This window comes from Natator depressus, chromosome 7, assembly GCF_965152275.1.
Source record: "Natator depressus isolate rNatDep1 chromosome 7, rNatDep2.hap1, whole genome shotgun sequence".
In the NCBI taxonomy this organism is placed as follows: domain Eukaryota; kingdom Metazoa; phylum Chordata; order Testudines; family Cheloniidae; genus Natator; species Natator depressus.
Window position 1 is genome coordinate 35,123,295 of NC_134240.1, and position 27,478 is coordinate 35,150,772.

Here is a 27,478-nt window from a genome sequence, read left to right on the forward strand (position 1 = left end):
CCAATGCTCAAACCACTGAGCTATCCCTCCCCCAGTGATGATACCAAGCTTGGAGGGGTTGCAAGTGCTTTGGAGGATAGGATTAAAATTCAAAATGATTTGGACAAACTGGAGAAATGGTCTGCAGTAAATAGTATGAAATTCAATAAAGACAAATGCAAAGTACTCCATTTAGGAAGGAACAATAGTTGCACACATACAAAATCAGAAATGACTGCCTAGGATGGAGTACTGCGGAAAGGGATATGGGGGGTCATAGTGGACCACAAGCTAAATATGAGTTAAGAGCATAACACTATTGCAAAAAAAGCAAACATCATTCTGGGATGTATTAGCAGGAGTGTTGTAAGCAAGACATGAGAAGTAATTCTTCTGCTCTATTCTGCACTTATTAGGCCTCAACTGGAGTATTATGTCCAGGTCTGGGCGCCACATTTCAGGAAGGATGTGGACAAATTGGAGAAGAACAACAAAAATGATTAAAGGTCTAGAAAACATGACCCATGAGGGAAGATTGAAAAACATGGGTTTGTTTAGTCTGGAAAAGAGAAGACTGAGAGGGTGACATGATAATAGTTTTCAAGTATGTAAAAGGTTGTTACAAGGAGGGAAAAAATGGTTCTTTTTAAACCTCTGAGGATATGACAAGAAGCAATGGGCTTAAATTGCAGCAAGGGAGGTTTTAGTTGGACATTAGGAAAAAAATTCCTAATTGTCAGAGTGGTTAAGCACTGGAATAAATTTCCTAGGAAGGTTGTGGAATCTTCTTCACTGGAGATTTTTAAGAGCAGGTTAGACAAACACCTGTCAGCAATGGTCTAGATAATACTTAGTCCTGCCATGAGTGCAGGGGACTGAACTAGATGACCTCTCAAGGTCCCTTCCAGTCCTATAATTCTATGATTATACAATGCTATTGTGATACCCACATTGTTATATGCTTCTGAAACTTGGCAAATGCTATAAACCCACAACAGGAAACTAAATGCATTCCATCAGAGATGCTTGCAAAGAACACTTAGTATCCATTGGTAACCGATCCTGCTGTGTTACAAAGGACTGGCCAGCAGACAGTAGAGACAAGAGAGTAGAGTGGTTTGGACACATTGTACGGATGCCAAAAAACTCTATTCCTAGACAAGTTCTTGATTAGATACTACCTGGCGGAAGAGGGAAAAGAGGAGGACAACAGATGACATTAAAAAAACCATTGAGAAAGAGGCCTCTGTCATTGAAACAGACTATAACAGAGCAGGAAACGTGGCATTAGAGAGATGGAGGTGGAAAGACTGGTTCATCTCATGGGTCACAAGGCAAAAGAGCATCTAACAAAAAGAAATTAAAATCATCTGCTCCACCTCAACTCCTGTGCTGTGGAGAGGGTTTGTGTAGAAGTTCGCTATACTTTATACTCCCTGGGCACTCCTCTACATTGGGGTATCTGTAGTAGAAGAACTAAGGCAAGATTCTAAGGAGAGGTGCAGGAAAAATAGAACTATGCACTAACTGAAACCATAGGAACAGCTAATAGTTACAGTATATGGCATTTTTGCATCGGAAAATGTGTTTCCTTTTGCCCTGCTAACTGCATCCAGTTCTCTCTTAAATCATCAGCATACATTTTTGACCACCACTTAGACCAACGTGCCTGCCCTCCTTTTAGTCCTCCTCTAATTTTATAGTATCTCAATCTAATTTCCTCTCTATAAATATGTCGACCTGTCTCTTAAACGCATTGATGATATTTTCTTCAATGACCTTACTTGGCAACTCATCTCAAAATCCTAACTAGTCTGAGAAATAACTGTTTGAAATCACAGCCCCATGGAGTTATATTGATTTATACCAGTTGAAGATCTAGCCTGCAGATTTTGATTCTTTTTATAAGAAGTTGTGTTCCTTAGTTTTCACAATTAAGAGCTCAACCTTGAAGTCCTCCTAATCATTGAGAATTTTGAGTGATCAAAGATTGTAGAATTAGGCCCAAAGTAGTTAATGTAAATGCTAAAGTTTCATTCCCTAAGTATGATCTGGTATTCAGTGAAGCAAATTGGTTACAATATTAGATTTCATATTTGCAGAACCTTTTCTGTAGTATTCACTCACTTCTGCTCAATCTTATTAACTGCTAGTTCTATGCATTAGCACTATAAATGTTAGGTTTGTATTTTTATAAAAAACTTTCATGAAGGTTTTGTTGCAGACTTTATTTTATATCATCTACTTCTCCTCCCCCAACCCTACCCTCTTTAGCTATGAATAGAACCCTGCACAGATACAAAATTTGTATCTGCATTCAATCCCCGATCCGCAGAAATGATCCACGGGTTAGCCACAGATTGGCAGGGCTCTAACTATGAAGGCCTAATCCGTCTTTCTTCTTGATTTTTAACATCTTCTCCACCAGCCCCTCTCTTCCACCTTTTCTATCCCAGTATTATCCTGAAGGCACTTGCTAGTATTTCATAACTGGCCAAAATTTGTGTACAATGCATGCTGTTTTCATCCCAAGATCTTGCCTTACAAATATTTACCTTGTGCAGTTTTCTACAGATGGACATCAACTATTTTTGTTCCTAGCCTCTGTTTGCCAGAAGCTGGGAATGGGCGACAGGGGATGATGGGTCACTTGATGAGTACCTATTCTGTTTATTCCATCTGAAGCACGCTGCATTGGCCACTGTTGGAAGACAGGATACTGGGCTAGATGGACCATTGGTCTGACCTAGAACGGTCGTTCTTACGTTCGATCGTTAAATTTTTAGGAATGACAATAAATTCATCCATAATTAGGTGGGGAGAGGTTAAAATGGAGACATGCACATGGTCTGAAAGATCCTGGTTCCAGCTGGATGCAAAGTTGCTATGCAGACTGTCAAAACAAAAAAGAATACTGTAAAACATTCACAACAAGGGTGTTTGCTACCTGAGCTACATTTATTCAAAAACCAGCACTCTAATGGCAGAAAGCAGGCAAATGGACATGACTGGGAAAATAGTAATAAAACTTGACAGCAATAGCTTTTAAGATGGTTTATCCCTCTTTTCCGCATACATAACTTTTGAAGGAAGAGGAAACAGGAAATGTGGCAAGAAGAGGAGACAGTTAACACTTTTGGGGGGGGGCCCCCGCGGGGGTTACTATCACAGTAACTTACAGCACTAGATCAGTGTTAAATGTTTTGTGCAGGATACAGGCTAAAGAAAATCTGTTTTCCTCCTCCCCGCTATTTGTAAAAGTGATTGAGTAATTAATTTATAGTTTTTGAGCTGAGTAGTTACTTGTATTTTAGTCTCAATGTTCCCAAGAAAGCCTTCCGGAATGCACTAATTAGCATTTGATGTGAGAACTTCAGAAGGTCTAACAGACTGCTGAAGAAAGAATGGATTATGAATATAGACTAAGGAGACACAACGTACGCAGAGATGAGTAAAAAAAAAAATCCAGGAGAGAAGCGGCAGCAGCATAGACAAGAATTTAAAGAAACAACAGGATAGAAAGCAAAACAGTAACAGACTCTTTGAAGGTGGGCAAGTAGTAATAATATTTTGCACTTTCAGAAAGTTTTTCACCTCAGGCTATCAAAGTATTTGCACCACTCCAAACGTGGTGTCATTATGATTGCTTTGCAAATGGGAAAACTGAGGTACAGAGAATTGCCTAAGATCATGTAGTAAGTTAATGACTGAGCTAGAAATAGGGCCCCTGACTACCAGACTCCTAAAGCACATTTCTTCTCCATTGGTTGAGGCTAGTATAATATCCTGGAATTATCTCCTGACTAGGATTTTGGTTTCACCCTCACAAAAACAGATGATATCCCCCTATAAACACAAGTGTATGTCTACTGCTGCCCTCTAGTGAGCAAAAAGAGCTACAAAGGATTAAAAACCCTATGACTTACAACAGCTAAAAGACCTTATTTAGCTCAAGCATTCCAGGCCTGTGTTTATGGAACCAAAGGTTCTGGGTTCTCCACTAGTACCACGTGGTTCTCAATGAATGAGTCTACAGATGCATTATACAGTGTCAGGATATTTTGAAAGTTATGATACCTTTCCTGGTGGATTACTGGCAATGCTGTATATATGCAGTGTTGTTGTAGCCATGTTGGTCCCAGGATATTAGAGAGACAAGGTGGGTGAGATAACCTCTTTTATTAGACCAGCCTCTGTTGGTGAGAGAAACAAACTTTTGACCTTCCACAGAAGAAGAGCTCTGTGTAGGCTCGAAAGCTTGTCTCTCTCACGAACCGAAGTTGGTCCAATAAAAGATATTACCTCACCCACATTGTCTCACTAATGCTGTATGGTACTCAATAAACCTCTTTGTTCTTTACAATGATCTTTAGTTTACTAACCAAAATCTCCCAGTAACATGGAACCAGTATACCAATAAATTAGCATACAGAGTTAAATGACAACCACATGGATAAAAATCCCATCAATTACATGCAGTAACTTATCTCCTAAAAGATGCCGGCTAACGAATCACAGATGTAATGCAATGTTACATCTTATATTATTATATACGTTTGCAGTTGGTTTGTCTGCATGCTACAGTTAGTACTTTAGGCCAATCGATATCACTGTGGTCTTACCACAGAAAATTAGGACAGGAATGCTTTTGAAATAGGATACAAAATGGCTCAAGTATGAAGCTACAGAGAGCTAGGACCATGCACTTCCACCCTGTGGCCAAATACTATTCATCGTGCAGAAGGGACACTGTGTTCTCAAACCAAAATTTCAGACTAAAAGAAAGATGAACAACGGAAGTGTGAAAAAAGAACACGCATCAAACCAAAAACAGAATGTTTCTGACCAGCAAATTACAAGATAGGCCACATTATTTCCACCAATGGTACTTACTGAGATTACATTTGAGGCTGCAGTGATTCAGGACATGAAAAGTAAACTACATATAAAACCAAACTGAGACCTAAAAAATGTAAGTAGTGAAGCCAAAATTTTAACCAAAGGCATCAGGAAACCAACCATCACTGAATTCTGTTATTTGGAGCCTGTTAATAGGAAGAACAGAAAGATCACCAAATGCTTTCAACTTGTGAAGACTTATTTCCATCATCTTTACACACTGTCCTGCAACTGATAGAAACATTTGTATCTGTGAAGCCTCCTTTAAATTTCTGGGCTCTTGGAAAAAGCCCCAAGAATATATTTGTATCAGGACTTGCTTGTAAGCATGAGAATTTTTTTAATGTAAACTTCGGTGGCTCAGGGATGTAAGTAAATAAATATTATTCCCAGAAAAAAAAGTAAATCAGTTGACATTAAGGTTACACCTTTGAACAAACAAATATGTAGATTGTGAAGATGGGATATTTTAGTTAAGAACAAACTTGAAAAAAAATACATACTACACATTCATATATACACCCAAGTCTGACCAACTTCTATCCCACCGTCTTAATACAAGACACAATTCATCGTTAACCTTCACCTTGAGTAATCGTTTACACAGTGCAAGGTGGATATATAATATTACAAAATCAGAATAATAGGATTTTACACTAACTTTGTTTCAGAGTAAATAAATATCCCGAGTATAGGGTATTAGTGATTCAGGCCTCTGCTATCCAGTCTCCATCCCATGTTCCTAATTTAGGATTTCCTTTCCTCCCATGATAGACAATGGGTATTTATATGTCAGTGCAGTATTTTGTTATTTGGTTCATCAGGGCTCCCTGTGATGGATGGAGATCTTGAACTGTGAGTAACTTGCTATGTAAAATGATTGGGACTTTGGTAACAATGTTCACAATGTCTTTAAATACATAGGCAAACCATATAGAGAATTGAGATGTTCCCAGCCACTAAGATATGTTGTATTTAAGATGCCAACCAGCTGTAATACTTGTTCTAGACATAACTCTACCTTTTGTAGGTGGCAGACTAAAGGTTAAATTTATCTGGTGTTTCCTTAATAATATTTCCATATTTTTCTATTTTTTTGTTAAAAATTCTATACATTTTCTGAGTTTTCTAGGTCTATTGCTTCTTTTAAAAAATTCTCTTTAAGTGGTTAACACAAATTTTAAAAACTTTAACTTGACCCTCAAGTTTCTCATCTAGGAATTTCCGTAGTTTCTGTGGTGCTGTCAAGGGAAAGTACTGGCATTCCTGCCATATGGAACCATTTACTCTCCACCAGTGGTGTAGTGATTAAAAGAAGTGGATAAATTAACCTAATTCCCCAAATGAAAAGTGGGTAAACTCAGCTGTGTTAATCAGCATATCTCAATCTCCTTCTCATAGGACACCAAAATTTCTTCAGTGTTTGATAAAGCACACAGCCATCTTAAAATCTTTCAGCCCAGCAGATTCAATTCCAGTAGGTCTACGAAAACAAAGCCTCCTTAAAAAGTTCTTTAACTAAGGTGATTCTAAGGATTTCAAAGGAGTCCCCACTGGGGCATTAGATGTTTCAGAAGAGTCCCTGTGCAGTGTAGAAGTGCCCAGGAGGAAGTATAGCTTTCTGTAGGTGGTGTGGTTTGGGGAGGGATTATATCTGAAGAGAGTTGTGACGTGGTGTTGGTGAAACATTTGCATATGTGCTGGAAGAGATATGGAAGGACTCTGCTATCAATAAATCCAGTGATTTCTAAACTCCTCAAGAGTCTATGGGCCACATCCTCACCTCAGTGGAACTAGGCCAATTTACACCAGCTGAGAATCTGGCCCTATCTATGGGAGGCTTAGAAATTTCAGAGAAATCCATATAGGGCTCAGGTTCCATAAAAATCCACGTGGGAATCAGAATCTCTCCAGAAGTGAGTGTATTTGTTGCACTGCTTTATTCATGGATTTCAATGGCAGCTAATTTGGAATCAGCTAATCTGTCTCCCTAGTTTTTAAATTGACCCTTCAAAACAAGATTATCTGATTGGTGCAGTCAGCATAATATATTTTGATTTCTGGGAAAAGGCAAAGATTAGCTGACAGTTCTGGCAGATTATACTAAATTTACAATTTAGAAGTCTACCTAACAAATTCAAGTTTCCATTCTATACCCACATGCAAAATTCAATTTTCTTTCAAGCTCTGGCTAAGTTCTTTACCAGTCTAGCTCAAGAATCATCAAAAATATAGGACTAATGTATTTTATTAATCAAAACACATTGCTATATTCATGAGTCACAACCCATCCAAATTAAAACAAAAAACAGAAACAAAAGAAACCCACACAAAAAACCCAGTTCCCAGGCAATAACATTGGTCCTAACCATGACGAATGACATTCCCAGTTGTGGACAGTGTCAGCTTTATAATAGGTCTTTAGAAATATGTTACTGTCACCTAGTATCATGGGAAAACATGAAACAGCTGGCCTTCTGTGCCTTGCCCAACACTGGTCTTAGGAAATGTCTTCGGTTATTGACGCAAACATGGGGTCTGTGCAACTTCTTCAACTCCATGAGCCAAATTCAGTACCGCTGACCACAATGAAGGTGCATCATTTATATCTGAACAAAAAGGGCTGTGAACAAAGACTACTGGTTTTCATATTTCTACTACAAAATCTTGACAGGAATACTAATTTATTTAAGGGCCAAGGTATCCATCCACCTCCCCATTGAACATAATATTCAAGGCCTACTAGGATGTACTTTACTTTGGTTAGAAAATTCTCTGCTGACATAATACCATATTGTCCATGTCATGCAAATTAACTATTTCCCCCATCAGCCACATCCAGGCTTCAAATTCAGCCAATTCTATTGAAACGTGTTTAAATAAAATCACCTGAGGAAGTAGTTAGCCACACTGGCCTCCTGAGAGTTATGGTCCACAGGCAGTTATGGTCCACAGTTATGGTCCACAACCCCTCCACAGGCAGCTGACAACCATACAGCTATGATACCAGATACATACATATGTACGTACGTGTGTGTGTGCATTGAGACTTCTCTCAAGACAGCAACAAGGACGAAAGGAGAATGATGTTCTGGTGGGAGTGGACACAAGACTCTTTATGGAATGTTGTGGAGAGGTTCAAACCTAAATTTGTAAGGCTCTTGGCTCTCCAGGGACTTTGAAAGATTGAAGGCAGGGCTTGGGGTTGGCAAAACATCACTTTGTGGTGGAGCAAGACTTGCTGCTGAAGTTTTAGTTTGAGCCTGCCTTATGCTACAAGTAACTTTGATAATAGATGAAGTTTTATTACTAGGATTCACATTCAGGTTTTCTTCAGAAAGGATTTGTACCAGGGACAAAATATCAAATGGCTCCAATGTTCATTCAGAACCATAAAAATGGGGCATTTGTATTCAGATCCAAGGATAAAGCATAACACGAATACTAAAGTCATCAATCCATTACAACTCCTTTGAGTGAGATGGAAGAAATGCAGTGGCTGGGTTTTAAACCTAGATCCTGTAGCTGTGCACAAAAGTATGACACTAAATTGTCAAAGAAACTTGAGCGGGAGTTGGGATTATGTCCCCTGTTTATTATCAGAAATCTCTGAACAGTAGGGTCTGATTTCTAATGGCCTTGCACCTTGTACGATCATTTACATCTGTTCACAGAGGATACCATTAAGATGAGATAGTGTGTTACACCACTTTACACAGATAGACCTGGCTACACAAGGTAGAAGAACATTGGAGATTCAGACCCATAATATCTGGGATGTGTTGGCAAGACGACGGAGAGGAAGAGGAAAAAAAATGTATTATACTGATGAACATTATCAAAAGAATACATGATAGTGTGGGGTCGTGTGTGAGTTTTACTGGCATGAATTTTTGGATGGCTACATTGGCTGGGAGTGACTTATACAGTTCATCCCAAACTAATAAATAATTAATGTTTTTTTTCTTTCTCCACTTTGCGCTCCACTTCCCCAATCTTTAATTTGCAAAGTGGCCAGTACTTCTTGTACAGGCAGTTTCTCGCTTCCCCCAGAGGGTCACATCTAGTTTCCCATGTGCGTTCTGATCTTTCAGAAAAATGTTTAAAAGAAAAGAAAAAGACAATGAGATTGTAAATCCAAAGCACTGGGAGGTAGGCCCAGGATCAGTACCTGAAGTGACTTTCAAAATCATTTTTTAAAGTCAGAAGTTAATGATGTGCCTTTAAAAATTTGCATATTACCCTGCTGCTGTGTACTAAGCATTCACTTCTGTAGGTGTTATGTTTACTTAGCCACTTGAAGTGTTTATCCATGGTGTCAATGTATAGATTTTTATACAGAACAAGACCTTTGGCCTACTGCTGTTGTTCAGGATATTATTCTAAGTTTGAAAACACAAGGTCCCACTCTGATTAAGCCAATTAAATCAGCATTTGCAATAAAAACAAAGGAAAAATGCAAGTACTTGGGTTCTCAGATTGGCAGGAAAGGGAGAGGCTACCATGCCCATTCATGTATCGTGTATATAGTTTATTTTGGACAGGTGCCATAATGTCTGTTTCAACCCAGGATCTAGATCTGAACTCAGTTCCCCTCTTATCAGAGTGGGACCAGGTGGTTCAGCATGTTACCTGGATGACATGTGAAGAAAACCATGGCCCACATTAATGAGCATTCTCTATATGAACTGCAGATATTTTACAAGAAAAAGAAATGTAACATTAAAAACCATCATGAGAATATTTGGTGCCACACCATGAAAAAAATGATGTTACGTTTGATTTGATGAAAAATTAATCAGAAATGTGAGATGCACTCATACTGATCTGCAGCAGTGGAGTCTGCATTCATTACTGTAATGAGCACTGCATAAAGGTTATAATCAATGTTTATTACAGATGTCAAAAGGAACCCAAAGGCAAAGAGGAAATACGTGCTCTTGCCAGCCCTGATCAAAAATATAAAACTTCTAGCCCAAAAATGACAAGAAAGATGCAGTATTTCTTTTGCTTCCAACTACTTCCTTCCGTGGCAATATATTCTAGAGTATTTATGAAGTTCTTGCATTAATAGGTTTAGACAACATTTAAAAATTTAGCATCACATACAGCAACTACTGTAAATACTTCTTTGTATTAATACCTACTTTGTCTTTTAGAAACACTAGAACAATTGATTTTTGTCAATATAGTCAAAGCTAAGATTTTGTTTAGGTGGATAATCAAATCAGGCAAATAGCCAGCTATGTCTGATTCCTTCTCTGCATAGTAAGTCATTTCAACATCAGTAATGAGTGGGGTAAGGGAAAGGGCTGTATATGAACAATGCCTAATCTGAAATGCAGTTGAAATACCAGAAAACATTGTCCACAGTCTCTGAAATTAAAGTAAGGCAAACAACAGTAGAAGTCTACCTATTCTGCCAAATTAAAAAGGTAACAATCCTTGCTTCTTTTAGAAAGACAAAAGAAGAGTGGAGGTTTATTTGATTTCATGCACGTGTGTATCAGTGAGAAGGACAGAACAATGTTTCTGGGCCATTTTTATATAATAATTCAATATCAACAAAACATCTATACTGTAAATAAAAAGAGGCCTTACCTTCTGGTAACCTGGAAGCAGCATGAATAGAATTGGGGTCTCTGTCTTCTTCAGGTTGGTAATGATAAAGCGTCTGTGACTGCTTTTGGGATGCCTGACTACGGTCTTCTTTCAGAGCAATGGGAGGGGATGTTGTGGGACTAAATTTGACCTTGGGGAAAGTATTTCCTCCATGCTTTTCATGGGAAGGTCTGTGACCATGTGACACTGTTACATTTGTCTCTTTCAGAGCTGGAGACATACTGCCCCCCTGCTCTTTATAATCTTTTCTCATGTGTTTTCTTGGTTTAGGGCGAGCATATCCTTCTTGTTCATGTCTCCCTCTCTCCCCTTGTTTCCCCTTTGATTTTCTCTCCAATTCTACCACTTGCGTGGGCATCTCCGTCATAGCTGTTGTTTGCTCCTCAGGAGCACTGCTAGTCACAGTTGTTTTTTCACTCAGAACCTGCACTGTGGGTGCCATTGTGGTGCTTAGGTCTCGGTTTTCCTCTTCTTGTTCCTTTGCACTGTTAAGTTCAGGGTGGGAAGTAGGAGTGTGCACGCTGACTGCTACAGCAGCTTCTTTAGTGTGTGTAACAGGTTGAGTCAATGGTGGGGAAGTAACGCTTATTCCACGGTACTCATAATCCTCACTTTGTTCTTGGCCAATGCTGTCTTCTTCTGTATGGGCTGCAGAGTTCCTGTGTTTTTTAGGAGGTTCCACCTGAGTGGCATCTCCTTCGGGTGCCTCTTGATCATAGCTGTACGGATCGTCGTAGTGCCTCTCTGGTTCATTCTCTTCAGTATCCGTTGGGCTCTGAGGATTTAATGTGGATGCCCCACAGTCTGGGAGCTGGTAGCACATCAGTTCACCTCCAGAATTTGGGCAATGGCAAACCTTGCACGGAGGAATATGGAACGTGTGGCCTGCTACATACTTCTGACCTTCATGGAGGCAGCCTATTCTTCCACACTGAGGGCAGCCATCAGCTGGTAGCACAGCATCAATACAGTTTGGGGGCAACTCAGGGCAAAGCATAAACTGGCAGCTGATCTTGCCTCCTCCCTTGGGACACGAGCATTCAGTGCTTCCAAAGTCCACAAAATAAGATTGCCCTTCGGGTACTTTGCCATTCATAAATCCCACGTTGACACAGTCATAGTACTGGTAGCCTTCACAAGTACAACCATGTTGCAAACAAGAGGCACAGCATTCACCAGGCTCAAGCACCTCTTCAATACAGTTCTCCAGTTGCTGGCACTCCACTCCTGTACAATCCTTCTGGGCGTGTGAGATGCCAGTCCAGACGAGCACCAAAAGGACAGTGCACAAACAGCTCAAATGAGGGACTTTGTGCCTATCCATAGTCTTCCTAAACAAATATGGCACCAATTCAGTTTTGCTCATCCTATTTTTTCTGGAAGAACTGTATCCCAGTCTGCAATATTTTCCTGAATTCTCCTTTTCTCCTAGATCCTAGGTTTATGAAAGAAAACTCTGTTAAATGCTATACTCAGCATATATCCTGTTAAACATTAGAAATCCTTAAAAGTTGGGATACAATCCAACATCTGGAAACCCAAGTATAAAATTAATCATAATGTCTTCCAAGCATTGCAGGCACTAGGCTTCAAGTTGCATGTTTTTCTTTCTCTCTCTCTCTCTTTTATTTAAGAAAAATCCAAGATTGCTTTTTTTTTTGTATCTATTCATAAAAAACAGAGTAACATTAAAAATTAGCCCTTTATACTTCAGTGGGCTTTAAGTCAAGTCATTTCTTCTGGCTAAACAAAGACAAGATACTTTTGGCAGATAATAAGCAAATACACAGCTCTTCCTTTGCAGATGTCAGTTTCAGATATTGACTCGTTATGTTTTAATTACAAAGGATCAAATCCTGGAGATGTAACTCAGGCAAAACTTTGCCTGATTAGGGACTTTTGGATTTGTCCCTGTATATGTAAACACTTAATGTGAGGGGGTTTTTCCATTAACTAAATACAATGACATTTTGCTGACAATGATATTTTTGCCTCTGTAATGCTTGTAAACTCAAGACATAAAACTTGCATTACATGTCACTGCAGTTATGTGTAAACATCACATTATCAATTGTGCATACAGGAAGCCCTGTTCTACTACCACATTGGGGCCAGATCCTCAGCTGGTGTAAACTGGTATAGCTCCACTGAAAGCCTAAGACTCAACAGCAAATCCTCAGCTGGTGTAAATACCCATCCACCACTGAATTCAGTGAAGCTATGGCAATTTACACAAGCTGAGGCTCTGCTACAATGTGTAGCAATGTAGTTTATTTGTGACAGCGCCCAAGTGGCTTTGGCTCAGCTCCTCAATGGTTTGAAATCAATGGGAGTTAGTTACTGAAATACTTTTGAGGATCTGGACTCTTGTGACTTTAAAACCAAACATTCTAGAGTAATCAGCATGTGAAGCATTTGAATCTAAGACATTAATACCTATTAATGATTAGTAAAATAAACATGTGTGCATTGGAAATTTTTAGTAATTTTGACACTGTGTACTGCAGAATGATTAATATCGAAGTCAAAGCAAATCAACTGCTGTCAAGTCACAAAACACACAAATTATTTATGGTTAACATGGAAATGTACATGCAGAATAAATCTGACTTTAGTTTGATAAAATAAAAAAACACTTTGAACCACTAATTCTAAAAGTTGTCTGATGGGGGAAAAGTTTTCACTCACAGCATCACCAGGAACAATAAACCAAGCAGAAAACAGGAATTTTGCCAAAAAACCCATTCCAAAGATTACTTCTTCCCCTTATACTGGGTTTCCAACAAGTCAGCTCAGAGGTACTCCTGGAAATTGGCCAAAATGTGGGAAAAGACTGCCTGTCCTGATAAGATATGAACCTTTTATTACATTTAGAGTTTTCTGTCATTCTGTATTACAATTTGAATTGCTAGACAACATTACTCATTAATATGATAATTCTGAGTCAAATTAGTGAAAACTCCAGGACTATGATATGAATTCAGTAATGGTACTAAGGATGTTACTGTGATTCAATGAAAAATAAAAATACAAAGGAAGTTTACCATTGTGTCATAAGAGATCCATTTACTGAGAACCACTTTCATCCTTGGACACATAGGAATAAGGGGTAGAGTATTCACTATGCAGCTCCTGAATGAATTCAAACTGGGTTCATAAGATTTAACCATTTCATTGTTTATATACAAAGCCTGCTCTGCTCTTTCAGCAGCTTTCAGGTAATATGAATTTGTAATTGATTATCTGGATTAGACTGTGGAGTAATACATGGAAGGAGAATTAAAGATAAGCCACTACTGAGAGGCTTTAAGGACAGGACTTTACCAGATTCTTACAGTGGAATATCCAGGTTATAACACCTCAGCACATTTAAGTCATCAGGCCAAATTTTTTGCTGGTGGCCAGTACACTCACTCCACTATGGTCCATTTTCCCCTCCCTAACATAAGGTTAACTTTACAGATGGTCTCAAGCACACTGCTGAACTGTGGGGCAGCTGGGAGTCAAGTCATAACTTCTCAACTTAAACCAATCTACTGAAAGCAGGGTGACTATGTTCAAATGTTTCTTGGTCCAGAGAAGGCAAATCATGCAATGCCATAGAATCATAGAATATCAGGGTTGGAAGGGACCTCAGGAGGTCATCTAGTCCAACCCCCTGTTCAAAGTGGGACCAATCCCCAATTTTTGCCCCAGATCCCTAAATGGCCCCCTCAAGGATTGAACTCACAACCCTGGGTTTAGTAGGCCAATGCTCAAACCACTGAGCTATCCCTCTCCCCATAGTACCCATATTGATACCAACGTGAGCATGGGATGTCCTATCATGCTACAGTAAGGCCGGTTAGTCAGGAGGTTAATAAGGGAATAGAGAGCCTCTCACCTCTAGGTTATCAGTTTGAAAATCAGTGCAGCTGTGTGGTGACTGAGAGTTGTTACCATCTACACTGACCTACGTGAAATTGGAATTTCCACTTCCCTCTGGAACGGTTTCCCTTTCCAGTTCCCTTCGGGGGGAGTGTCCTACATTCCTTATTTCCTCCAAACTCAATAAAAACAATAAGCACTAACGAGCACTTCTGTTGATAATCTCAGTAAAGCAATCAAGCACTAAATCCTAAAGCTGGTCTCTCCAAGTCAGAGTTGAAGCAGGTTGGTGAGAGCAGTGTCAAGAGAGACACACTGCAATCATCTGTCCTTCAGAGTATCTAAAACAGTTTACTCAGTAAGGCTGTCAGTCTGACCCATCACAGCACTAAAATTCACCCCAGCTTCCACAATACCCCTCAGGCTGCATTAAAAGATGTATTGTGCTTATATATTTTCAGTCTTATATTAAAATGACTAATGACACTCGTGTAGCAACCACATATTTATAGTTGTTGCACCAACATATTAAACATGACAAATGGAGCGGGATAGTTCAGTGAATATCACACAGTGATACTTGTCAGTGCAGTATAACGTTCGTCATATGCTGTCCATTGTTTCTTGCCTCTCAAATGTAGCATATGAGCAGGCTCACTTCTCAGGCAAAACTTGACGTTTCAACGAAAGGCCACAAAGTTTGTTTTTTGAAGTGAACACCACAAAATTAGCTGTACTTTATATCTAGCATGCCTAATAAATCCTTTAGTGGTGCATTAACTATTAGTGGATCTAGAAACTGCAGCTTCTCTATCTCTTCCTGCATGGTCATCTTTACTTACCTGGCTCCTTTCTATAGCTTTCAAAATCACTCCAGTTTCCCTGAAAAGAAAACCTCTTAACTCCACTTGTCTCCATCTCCAACCTCCCTTTACTGTCTACTTTCCCCTTAATCTCCTTTGATCCTACCTGGAATCCCTGTAGTCCCATTTTAGCCTAAGATGATCTTCTGTCTCTTTTGCTATCTGCTGTGACACAGCTGTTCTCTCTTTGCCTTGGTCTTTCCTGGCTTTAGTGCTTTCTTGGTTCTCTTCCTCACTCTTCAGCCACTTCAGAAGATAGTTCAGTTTCCCTTCCCATTAACGATTCCTCTTCCCCCTCTGTTGGGTCCCTCAGAGTTCTATCCCTAGTTCTCTTCTCCATTTACACCTTATCTCTTGAGTGCAACCTCTTATCTCTTATCCAATCACAGCATTTTGTCCATGATCACTCTGACTCCTCCCCCTCTAGTCACTTTCACATCTCTAACTGATTTCTCATCCAACACACTCATATCAAGCTGGTTAAAGCCAAATTTATCTACCCCTTTGAAATCCTTTGTTAGTAACCACATTATCTTCTCAGTCACCCATGCCCAATCTCTCTTTGATGCCTGTGTCTTTCTGGAGAAAATGCTTTCAAATGAAATATCTCATTTCACTCTTTTAAACTGCTAAATCTTCTTTATATTTTCCCTTTGTTGACTACCAGTTTCCCCCACCCCAATTAAGCTTCCTTCTGCACCGGGTTGGGGGGGTGGTGGAACCCAAGCATTGAATGAAACACAGAGTCATGTCTATTTTGTTCAGCTGGGGAAAATGTGTCTTACACTTGTTCCAAAGAATGGGTGCATATCCTGTATAGTCGTAAGGAGTTTGTGTATAACTGCTTTGGGAACTCAGCCCTTTCTGGAGACAAACTGTGTTGTGGAGACACCAACTAGTTTAAATACAACTCATGTTATTATAGATAAGGTGACCAGATGTCCCGATTTTATAGGGACAGTCCCGATATGCAGGGCTGTCTTATATAGGTGCCTCTTCCCTCCCCCCCCGCCCCAATTTTTCACACTTACTATCTGGTCACTCTAATTGTAGAAGAAGGGTGTCATGACTGACTGGAGAAGTTGCATCATCTCATTGGGTGTGAGGCTTTTGGAATTTTTACAACTACTTTATGATTTCAATAATTTATTCTCCACAACTGTGATTGTATTTACATTCACTTAAATGCCCCTTTTTGCAGCCAGTGCACTAGAGAGAGGCCTTAGTGAGAGGGAATCAGGCTCATTTATATCTTTCACTGCGTCTTATTAACTTCATTGACATTTGCTACTCAGAGTTTGGATGGGATGTCACAACAAATAGAACCCCACACACATGAACGAAAATCCCTCCAACAACTGTATTTGAGCTTCACACAACTCTGCAGCAAAACCACCCAAATCTCACCCACAGGCTTGTACACCACTTCATTACCCAGAAAGTTTGGGTGTTGTTTGTTTGTTTAAATATATCTTTTGTGAAATTTATTAAATTTACAGATCCAGATTCTGCACTGATTTTTATTCCATGTAGTCCCATTGGCTTCAATGGGATTGCACTGGGCAAAAGGCAGAACAGAACCTCTGTTGCCATGCTAATGTGCACAGTGTACCACATAAAGGAGGTCCCAGTTAATATGGGCACCAAAGGCCTGATTCTCCTCTTACACTGGTGAGAATCTGGAGTAACTCCACTATGAGACAGAATGAAACCTCAAGGTGTTGAGTTGCCCATCAAAAGCAGCCTAGCCTCATAATAATGCCCACAATAAGCCAACATTCCAAAGGTGGCCATTTTTGCAAAAAGAATGAGCTCATGCGAGCAGCAGGGATATAATCTTTCTCGGAGATTAATCCCCCACCATCCCAACTAAAACAAAGGACTATTCATGAGGTCTCTGATTTTAAAATGACATTCAAGTATATTACCAATTTAAGCACTAAAAGAATAACTTAGATTCATTTCCATTATTTTAAAATCAACCTTAAGGAAAATATTTTTTTTGGCAGGAGAATGTTATTCATGTTGGTAACATTTTTTCTCCCCAAATTCATAACAAAGGAAGAAAGACGACATTCTATGGAACACTGGGATGGGGGTGGGTGGGAAGGAGGCAAGTGCACACGTGGGATACATGGGCATTAGACAATGGAGAGAAGGACAGAAGAGCCTTTTGAGTTAGCAAACGAGATGGACGAATTTCCAAGATAGGACATTCAAGGCTATTGTCAGTATGCAGTAGAAACTATAACTAGAGTTGGTCAAAACACAAAATTTCCATCATGTGGGGAGATCAGAGAGTTCAAAATGTTTCCTCCTGAATCACGACAAAAAGTCAAAATCTCAAACTTTTTCATCCCATTAAATATTCTAAACATATTTCATTTCAACAAGGCAAAAGTGTTTCATTCTGACAATAATATAAACAAGTTGAAAATGTCTTGTCAAAAATTTGTAGATCAGCTCCAGTTGTCACCCTGAGCCCATCAGTTTATTTCAGGTGCCCACAAATGACAGGAGGCCCATTCCTTACAAGGCTTCCTTATACGAGTAATTTTTACTTATGCTTGTAGTCCCATGGACTGCAATATGGCGACACACAAAAGGATTACTCGAGTGTATATGGTGTTGCAGGATCAAGGGCTTGCTTTTAAATGTTTTTATTGGAAAGAAGTATAGCCAGCATATAGATACAGTATAAAAAAATTGTATGATATACATGCACTAAAGGTGAAATTCACCTGCGCCAGCACAAAGCTTATGCATCCCTTAATTCCCACTTGAGCCCTACTTTCAGGGTTTAAGAGGTGTTTAAGTGGCAGACAGCCCTTTTCATCCTAAAGGAACGTACGAAATTATCTATTATCTATGGCAGGTTTAGAAATAATTGTCCTTCCCTCATGTGCTCTGTTGACTGGGCGGCATATAAAAACTTGTACTGCCATGGCCCATGGTCTGTGAATAAACAGAGCATCCAACCAGGATATTACATTTTTGAAGAGCATTCAAAAAGGTGCAGTAATCTGGAAAGCACACACTATACAAGAAGTTTAAATGTGTTTTTATATGCTATATACTTTTATACCTCTTACTTCAACTTCTGGCAGTCAAATTGGTAGCTGTCAGAATCACAAACGGCAGGAGAAAATGAGGAGGGAAAGATCAGTCTAAGAACACTACCCCTTAAATGCAAGAGAGGATGAAAAAATAATTTGGGGGGGGAAATCTTTTCTTTTCTTTTCTTTTTTATTTTTTGCTGGGGGAGAACAACCCTGAACCCAGTTGCTCCTGAGTAGATTGTGCCAGCTAATAGATTAGTTCGTCCTTTCACACCCTCGCCCGCCAGAAACTTGTGATCTCACCAAAAGCTGCAAGAGAGAATTCATGGCTTACTCCACCCCATCTCACACTAGGTGTAACTGAAGGGCTACTCAGTACATGAAAGAATGACAGGAGAAATGTTTGTTGCAGTTCTCTTATATAATATACAGTCTACAAAAACACTAGCCCTTTCCTTCTGGAACTACTGAAACTTGAGATGGACCTGATGAACCCCAACAAAAACCTGGATCCAATTGTTGTAGCTTTGTCCTGTCTCTTATTAAAAATAACACGTCTTGTACTTAACAATTACACTGTCACCAATTCATGAGTTTATCATAAAAGTCTTGTGATATTTGGCATTATTCTCAAAGCCCCCTCTCCTGGGGACCTGTGATTAGGTGAGAAGCTCAGATTTCTTTAAAAAAAAAGACAGATGTTTCTAGCCCTGGTGGTTGCAGAGAAAAGCTTGAAATTGTGACCCAACTGAAACCTAACGGCTCCAAAATTAGCATCCCAAAATCTCTTTTTTTAAAACAAGGAAAAATCTCGTGATTTTTTAAGCCACTTACAATTTTGGGGGGCCTGACTCATGATATTTAAATGCATGGGCTTGGCAGTACTGCAGTTAACCCACACAGGAAGAACATTTGAGAGCCTTATGGAGCTTCAAATAAGGATATGTTTATAGTGCAATTGGGAGGTATGACTGCAGCATGTGTAGATATACCCAGGCTAGCCTGAGTAACAATAGAAGTGAAGCTATACCAGTATGTACCCAGGGTCCTGGGAAGACGGGGCCTGTGTTGCCATGGCTTCACTGCTATTAGTACTTGAGTCAGGCAGATTGAGGCTAGCTTGGCTATAACTACACATGCTGAAGTCTCACCTCCTGATTGAAGTGTAGACATAACTTAGGTCACTGGAGACATTAAAAGCGGGAGGAAAGTTAAGGCACAAGACATGCAAGGCAGAAATGATAGCAGATTCAAAGAAAGAGAACCAATCAGACAACACACCATCTACTGTAATTATTTACCCACTTTGTACCGATGTTATGGTGCTTATTTAATGTTTTTATAGTGCTTTGATATGCTCAGAGGAATTTGTGGTAAGATCAGCATTACTATCTGCCTGTCAACCAAATGTGGGCCAAATTATTTCAGAGGAAGGTGGGTCCCTCAAACCAAGTTTTTGGAAACCTGTAGCTAACTATTACAACTAATCAACCAATTGCTAAACTATACTATTATGCTTCTCCGGGAAGTGCAGCTTTGGAAGCAGTGTTTGCAGTCACGTAGTAAAAAGCAGCCCAGCCCCAAATATACCATAGGAGAGGGTGGGGTGGGGGAGGCGGAGGGGTTGTGAGCCACAGTTTAGGTGTAATGTTTCATTCAGTACTCTCCCCTCTCTGCAGCTCAACCCAAATTAACGTAATGTGTATTTGCCTCACATATGGAGAAATTCACCTGTCACTGATTTTATTGGAAAATCCCCAGCGCAGCAAATCCAAAAAGGGACTCAACGGGATGATGAGCAGCTGCAAAAAAAAAAAAAAAGAGAGAGAGAGACCTGCATATGAGTGTGTACATGTGTGATGGGGATGGGGGGACAAATGCTCACCCCACCCCCAGTGCAGCTGGACTCTGCCTCAACTCCCCGACACCCAGCACATCAGGGTGATTTGTGGGGCAGCGAAGGTGTCATAAATATAAAGGGAAGGGTAAACCCCTTTAAAATCCCTCCTGGCCAGAGGAAATCTCCTCTCACCTGTAAAGGGTTAAGAAGCTAAAGGTAACCTCGCTGGCACCTGACCAAAATGACCAATGAGGAGACAAGATACTTTCAAAAGCTGGGAGGAGGGAGAGAAACAAAGGGTCTGTGTGTCTGTCTATATTCTGTCTTTGCCGGGGATAGACCAGGAATGGAGTCTTAGAACTTTTAGTAAGTAATCTAGCTAGGTACGTTTTAGATTATGATTTCTTTAAATGGCTGAGAAAAGAACTGTGCTGAATAGAATAACTATTTCTGTCTGTGTAACTTTTTTGTAACTTAAGGTTTTGCCTAGAGGGGTTCTCTATGTTTTGAATCTAATTACCCTGTAAGGTATCTACCATCCTGATTTTACAGGGGGGATTTCTTTATTTCTATTTACTTCTATTTTTATTAAAAGTCTTCTTGTAAGAAAACTGAATGCTTTTTCATTGTTCTCAGATCCAAGGGTTTGGGTCTGTGGTCACCTATGCAAATTGGTGAGGCTTTTTATCCAACATTTCCCAGGAAAGGGGGGGTGCAAGTGTTGGGAGGATTGTTCATTGTTCTTAAGATCCAAGGGTCTGGGTCTGTAGTCACCTAGGCAAATTGGTGAGGCTTTTTACCAAACCTTGTCCAGGAAGTGGGGTGCAAGGTTTTGGGAAGTATTTTGGGGGGAAAGACGTGTCCAAACAGCTCTTCCCCAGTAACCAGTATTAGTTTGGTGGTGGTAGCGGCCAATCCAAGGACAAAAGGTGGAATATCTTGTACCTTGGGGAAGTTTTGACCTAAGCTGGTAAAGATAAGCTTAGGAGGTTTTTCATGCAGGTCCCCACATCTGTACCCTAGAGTTCAGAGTGGGGGAGGAACCTTGACAGAAGGGGTTGTTGTTGGGCTAATGGGTGCTGCGGAACCACACTAATTCCAATGCCATGGGGACCTCTCCAACAAAACAACTGGGGGGAAAGGAGGGGCTGGAATTTCGTCAGTCACATAAAGGCACATGAGCCTTGACTCAGGAAAACATCCCTGTTCCGGATAGCACTAAAACACATGCCCTTCTGAAATGGGGCTATTGTGCTTTACAAAACCAATGAAACACAAGGTGCCTAACAAGATGATCAAGATTCAGATTCCCACAAATGCATCCCAAATACAACCCACTGTATACGTCATATCAGTGGTCCCCAAACTGTGGGGTGTGGAGGAACATTTGGGGGAAGGGAGGAAGCACCACGCAGTCCTGGTCTGCCATCAGCTCTGCTCCAGCCACAGTTCCCTGCCATGGCTCCACTTCCAGTCCTGGTCCCAGGTCTGGCTCCTAGCCATGGCTCCACTTCTGGCCCCGCCACCAGGTGAAGCCCCAGCTTCGGCCCCAGCTCCAGCCGTGCCCCAGCCTCAGGCCCCAACCACAGCCGGGCTGTGGCTCTGCTCCCAATCCCTCTCCGGGCCACAGACCCACCCCTAGCTGTAGCGCCGTCCTCAGCCAATGGCTCCCAGCCCAGCCCCCAACCGCAGCTGAGGGAGACAGGGGTAAGAAGGGGTGCAAGGTGAAAAGTTTGGGGACCACTGTATTATATCCTGGAACATAACTGCATAACTGGCCAGGTACTTAGTCAGCTCTGTTATGTAGGAAATCTGCTTCATTATTCATCTTTGAAATTAAAATAAATTGGTTTAATTTATAAGAAAGAAATTATCCACTCCAGAAAGTTGAAGACCACTCTATTTGCACCTAAAAACCCCTCTAATTCCACAACACTCAAAAATCTGGAAGACATAAAAACCAGTGTGACAAGATGCAGCCAACAAAAACTTCTCTGTGCTCACAACGTCCCAGTACAGTTTCCACAAGCAAACAGAACTACTGTGCTTTCACAGTGCACATGAAATGCAAGAGAAGCTCCTGACCACACAGACTCCGACTGCTCAACACATGTGCAGAATATTCTACTATATGTAGGCACTGAAAATTTGGCAACACTTATTATACAGATGCTATAACAAGCATGCAAAATTAGTTCAACACCATGCACGTAGGGGTGTATGCAACCAAGATGATACTCACATAGCACTGTGATGAGTGTAGTATAAAAATGCATATAGATTAAGTAAAATAGGTTAGAACGCTCAGGAAACTATGGGCCAAATTTTCCAGAGTTTTGCCTAAGAAACAATGGCAGCAGGATTGGACCATATAGGAAAAAATTTTGGTAGGCAAAATTAAGTTATTCAATTTGGCCAGGACACAGGTGCTTGTACCCCTGTTCATGTAGGAAGTGGTTTGGGATTTTGCACTTCTAAAGTCCTTTGTGGTGCTCATCCTTTGCTCCCCTCTCAATCTCCAAACTTCCTCTGATACATTCACGTCTTTGTCTCCTTCCCTCTCTCTTCCTTCAGCTGGCATACAAAGAGTTTCTATTCACTCTCTCCATCAGAAATTTGAGAGAAAAAGCAGCAGTGATCTCATGGACTGTGGCATGCAAGTTTTCAGAGTTTCCCCCGTAGCAATTAAATTACTACAGTGCTAATTAAAACTTGCTCTTTGAAAAATACTTAGATGAAAGCATTTAAAATGGCAACAGTACAGTACTCCTAAGGCGCTTTGAACCTAACCACCCTAAGCATGGGGGGATCTATGATGCAGGAGACCACCTCCATTCACTAGGGAACATGTTGTTTTAAAACTAACTATAAGCATCAGATGGAAACCTATCTAGTTACTTTCTAGCTATATTGGGCAGTCCTGCTGGAACAGTTTTTACTTTATTGAGGGAAAATAAGCTAAGTGAATGGGGAAAATACGGTAAGTGACTGTTCAGCGGAGTTCTGGGGTCCCCTGCCTCATGGATTATATAGGAAGTGTTTCAACATCATTAACAACTGGGTAAAAACGGAAGCAGAACAGCTATGTATTCTATCCCAGATTTATGCCCCGCTCCCCAAGCAAAAATGCTTCAAAGTCAGTTACAGTAGTGCGTCTCTCTCTTGGCTCATCTCATCTTCAAGTTAGAATTCAGAGTCTTGTATATTTTATTAGCATTAGGTCCCCAAAGTAACCAACACAATTTGGTTTCATTCTGACAATGGACTCCTAAAGAGTGAGGAGTCATTTGTGTCAAAATAAATCTTGCCGCTATAGTCTAATGTTTATTGGGGTAAATAAATCAGTCAAACTTGTCTAGACATTGTCATTTTCATAATGAATGTTGAATTTCCATTGCAATACATTGTAACATGTTAACTGCATGGTAAGTTTTATTTTATCTACATCAATCTCTTTCTTGTTTGGGTTTTCTCCATAACTTTCCATACTTTGAGAGAGACAGATTCCAGTAAACAGAGCTAGGCACACAGAACTCTGTGAATGTACCTCTATGTCCATCTGCAACATGTGTGCCTGCAGACTGCAATCTTGGGTTCTCCTGGGAATACACTGCCAATCACAAAAGTTTTTCTCCCATATTACATGGTGGTTTTGTAATGTAGCAAACACCAACTAGAATCTAAGATAAAACTCTGTTTCTCAACAGGATTCAAACCTAGTTCTCCAGAGAATAAATGCTGCTTTCAAGAATCAACTGTAGCAGCAAACTGATATATTTTCTCAGCTATGTGTAGGAGAGTGCAGCTGAAGAAAGACAACTTTCTACTCTCTCAGCTGCCAGAACGAGCTTGGCTAAGAGTTAAGAATGCCATGCCCAGGAGCAAACTTCTGTATGTGTAAAGCCAAAACGTGGGCATGGCAATATGTCATTCTTACAAATATCAGACCAGATCATGAGCTTCTCAGTTCCATAAGTAGAGGGGAGTCTACGCCTGCGCATTGGCTGGGAGAACAATGAAAGAGGGGAAAGCCAGCTTCACAGCCTAATCTCCCTTCCACTGTGGGGTTGGGAGTAGGTGAGCCGGCAGGTCTTTGCTGGCTTCTGAGACAAGACAGTGTAAGTTACTGCAACAGAGTTCACAGTAATTTGTGCTGCTTTCCTTTCCATAGTGTGGAACCCTTCCCCCTTTAGAGTTGGTTATGACAGGTAGGGAGCTGCAATCAAGCAAGACCCTAGTATGAAGTCTTCTGTGAGAGCCATGCTCTCAAGGGGCTGCATGGATTCTGTCCCTGCTGGGAGAATTCAAGGGAATCTCTGCAAGGAGTAATACCCAAGAAAGGATGACTGGGTCCTCATTCAAGAAAACTTCCACTAAGTCAATGAAAGTTTGCCTGAGTATCTACTGCAGTTCTTGTTCCATCATTTGCTTATTATTGCCCCAAAGTCATATTCTCCAATCACCTGCATGGCACAGACATAGCATCAGTATATAGTGAGCTACCACCATCGCCTCCACAAGAAGAGAGACCGCACACCCAGTGTGTGAAGGTGTTAGGTATAAAGCTTAGGGGCCAGATTCTGATATCCTTACACATGCTGAGTGGCACCTTACTCTACAAGTGCTCTCATTGACTTCCATGGGACCATTCATTGAGTGAGTTAACTATTCAGCATGGTATCAGAATCCGGACCAGAATCAAAGTCAGCTTGATCTGATCAGGAAATTTGCTACAGTGAGACAAAAGTACATGACATGAGTACTGCATGGTGATGTGATATGGGGCAGAAGCAAGGTGGGGGAAGAGAGTCAGCAACCATGAGCCTGGCATCAGAGGATGTCCTAGGAACAATCTGAACAACATGGGATAAATACTATCGCACGTTAATTCTTCTTATAGCACTGGTAACTTCTAGTGCACGTGACAGGAACACAACAGAAACTGTAAAAAGCACAGAGTAGCATGTGAACTGATCATGCCACATCAGTGAAGGTAGCCATGAAGATAGTCCTCTAAAAGACATGTTTTGAAGACCCATAGTGTTCATCAGGCCCTCAGAGAATGGACTGGACACAGGATTTCCATAGGTTTTTCTGCCTTATTTCATCTCCCTTGTCTCTTTCTTCCTCTGCTACTTGCTCCACTTGGAACCAAGTGCTATATGTTCTGTCAAGAGTATACTATGGTGCAACTGTTCATTACTTGCTCCAACAGAATTTGGCACATCTTTTCCCCTTCACATGGATGTACAAGGAAGGGAGCAGGAGGCTCTTTATACCACCTCCTCTACCCAGTCTAATTAATAAAAAAATATTTATGCACCATGGCTGTAGAAAAAACAACTAAATATGATGAACAAGTTTAGACAATTGCTCTAGTGCAGCACACACACACGAAAGTGAATCTAATGCTGTACAAATTTGCTAGAGGATGACAACCACCACCACCACCGGTAATACAGATCAGGCTAAATCCTACAGTCCCTATCAGGCAAGGCTCCCATTGACTTAATAAATGTAGATAAATGAAGCATATTCCAAACTTGTGTACCAGCTAATAGCTCATCACTCTCTCTCATTGTTATATCTTCCCACTAATCAACAGTCTGTTGTAATTCACCTTCCAATTCTTCTGGCTATTGCACATGGCAGCTGATTGTCTGTTTGGTTTTTTCCAGGGTCTTCCAGAGGTGCTTTACATTGGCTTGCTCTCTTACTTGTTGCTTTATTCTGTCTTTCCATTTGGTATAAGGCATGTCTCCAAGCTTTCAGATGCAGATTTCAGAGATTGCTGCAGGGCTCTATTCGATTGCCTGAACAAGTTAGGTGCCAATATAAATGGTATTTTAAACTTTTAGCTCTGCATATTTAACAGGAGCAAATTTGCAATAGCATACAAAATTGTTCAGTTTTCCAAAGCCTTTCTCCATCTAGCCTTGCAACCTTCTTCATCTCATCTCCCTGGTTTGGGCTAGCACCCTCTTCTCAATCATTATGATTGCTGTCTTTCCTTTATTTACAGGGCATTTTTAAGCAGTTTTCATTTTCTGGATATTCTTGGCTCCACACAACATACTGAATGCACGCTCATCATGGGGCAGGTTTTTCCACTGGTTTCAAAAAAAAGAGCCAGTCACTGCAATTTTCTTAGGATTCGGGTACTCTCTTGATCCTGGAAGTAATCTGGGTTGATTTTTGTGATCTAATTTCAATACAGGCTTTTCTTACAAGGGAAGGGGGAAGAGTAGCTGGCATTATGGAAGAAACAGCCTCATGGCCAGAAAAAGCTCACAGAAGTGGTATCAGAGAAGAGGAGCATTCTGGGAGATTTTTCTGCATGGTCTTCCCCCTAGTGAGAGAAAGCAGGGAGGGATGTAGATTTGCAGGCTGAGCCTTCTCCAACCTCACTCATCTCTGTTTCTGTGTGTGGAAAGGGGACTCCCTTCAGCAAAGAATGAGAGGCCTATTGACCCCACTGATAGTGTAGACTCTGTAGGAGCTGCCTTCCCTTCGACTGGACTGTTCCTTATGACCGCACAGGGCAACCCTGGATGGGCTCTAAAGGAAGGTTATAGAGCTCCCTAGCTGTGTAATCTCTGGCTCTCCACATGGAAAGCTGAGCACAACACAGGTGATGGAGTTGGATAGTCTCCTCCCTTGCTCCACCCTCTTGCATCCCCAGCTCTCTCCTCAAATCTCCATGGCCATCCACATCAGACCAGGAAGAGCAAGATGGGCTAGAGTCCTGACACCCACCCCTTCCTCATGGAAAGGGTAAGATGACCCAGCCTTGCCACCTAACATCCACAACCTCCTTAATCTAGGAGTCAGTTTGTCGTCTCTTCTCCCAAATATGTTTACTAGACTGGGCAGGGAGGCAAGGAAATTATTTCATTATTCCCATGCACAACCCTCCCCCCCTCCAAGAAAACAAACTACAAGTACACAAGGACTGAAGACAAAGCATTATCCACAGCAGATGAAACAGATCTATCAGGACGTATTATGTTAATTATAAGTTTTCCATGTCTTTCGTGAGTCTCCAATTGCACCCAAACAACCTGTTCCCCCTCTCAGACTGCTGACAATAATGCTTCCACAACGGGATTATTATAAACACTAATTAACATCTTTTAGCTAAGAGCAAAAATTATTATTTTAATGGAGGACAAAACTAGAACATTTGGTTAGAATGTTCTCAAAGAAATGTTAATTACCACTGACGTTAAACAAGTGGAAATCAAAGCCCACCATTTGTGGAGTGCTTTGAAAAGTTCTAATGCCAAAATAAAATGTGCTGGAAAGAAATCTTCAGTTTTCTTCATGAATGAAAAGTGAAATCCCTGTAA

General features: G+C 40.7%; 1 protein-coding gene across 2 annotated transcripts in view; it reads right to left on the minus strand.

Moving 5' to 3' along the window:
- The window catches only part of FBLN2 (fibulin 2), a 192,145-nt gene that overhangs the window by 133,302 nt on the left and 31,365 nt on the right, over positions 1-27,478 (minus strand). For both annotated transcript variants that reach the window (XM_074958111.1, XM_074958110.1), the window contains exon 2: positions 10,480-11,935. In XM_074958111.1, the coding sequence (XP_074814212.1) occupies positions 10,480-11,866 (1,387 nt within the window). In that variant the 5' untranslated portion in view covers positions 11,867-11,935. The remainder of the gene's footprint in view (positions 1-10,479; positions 11,936-27,478) is intronic.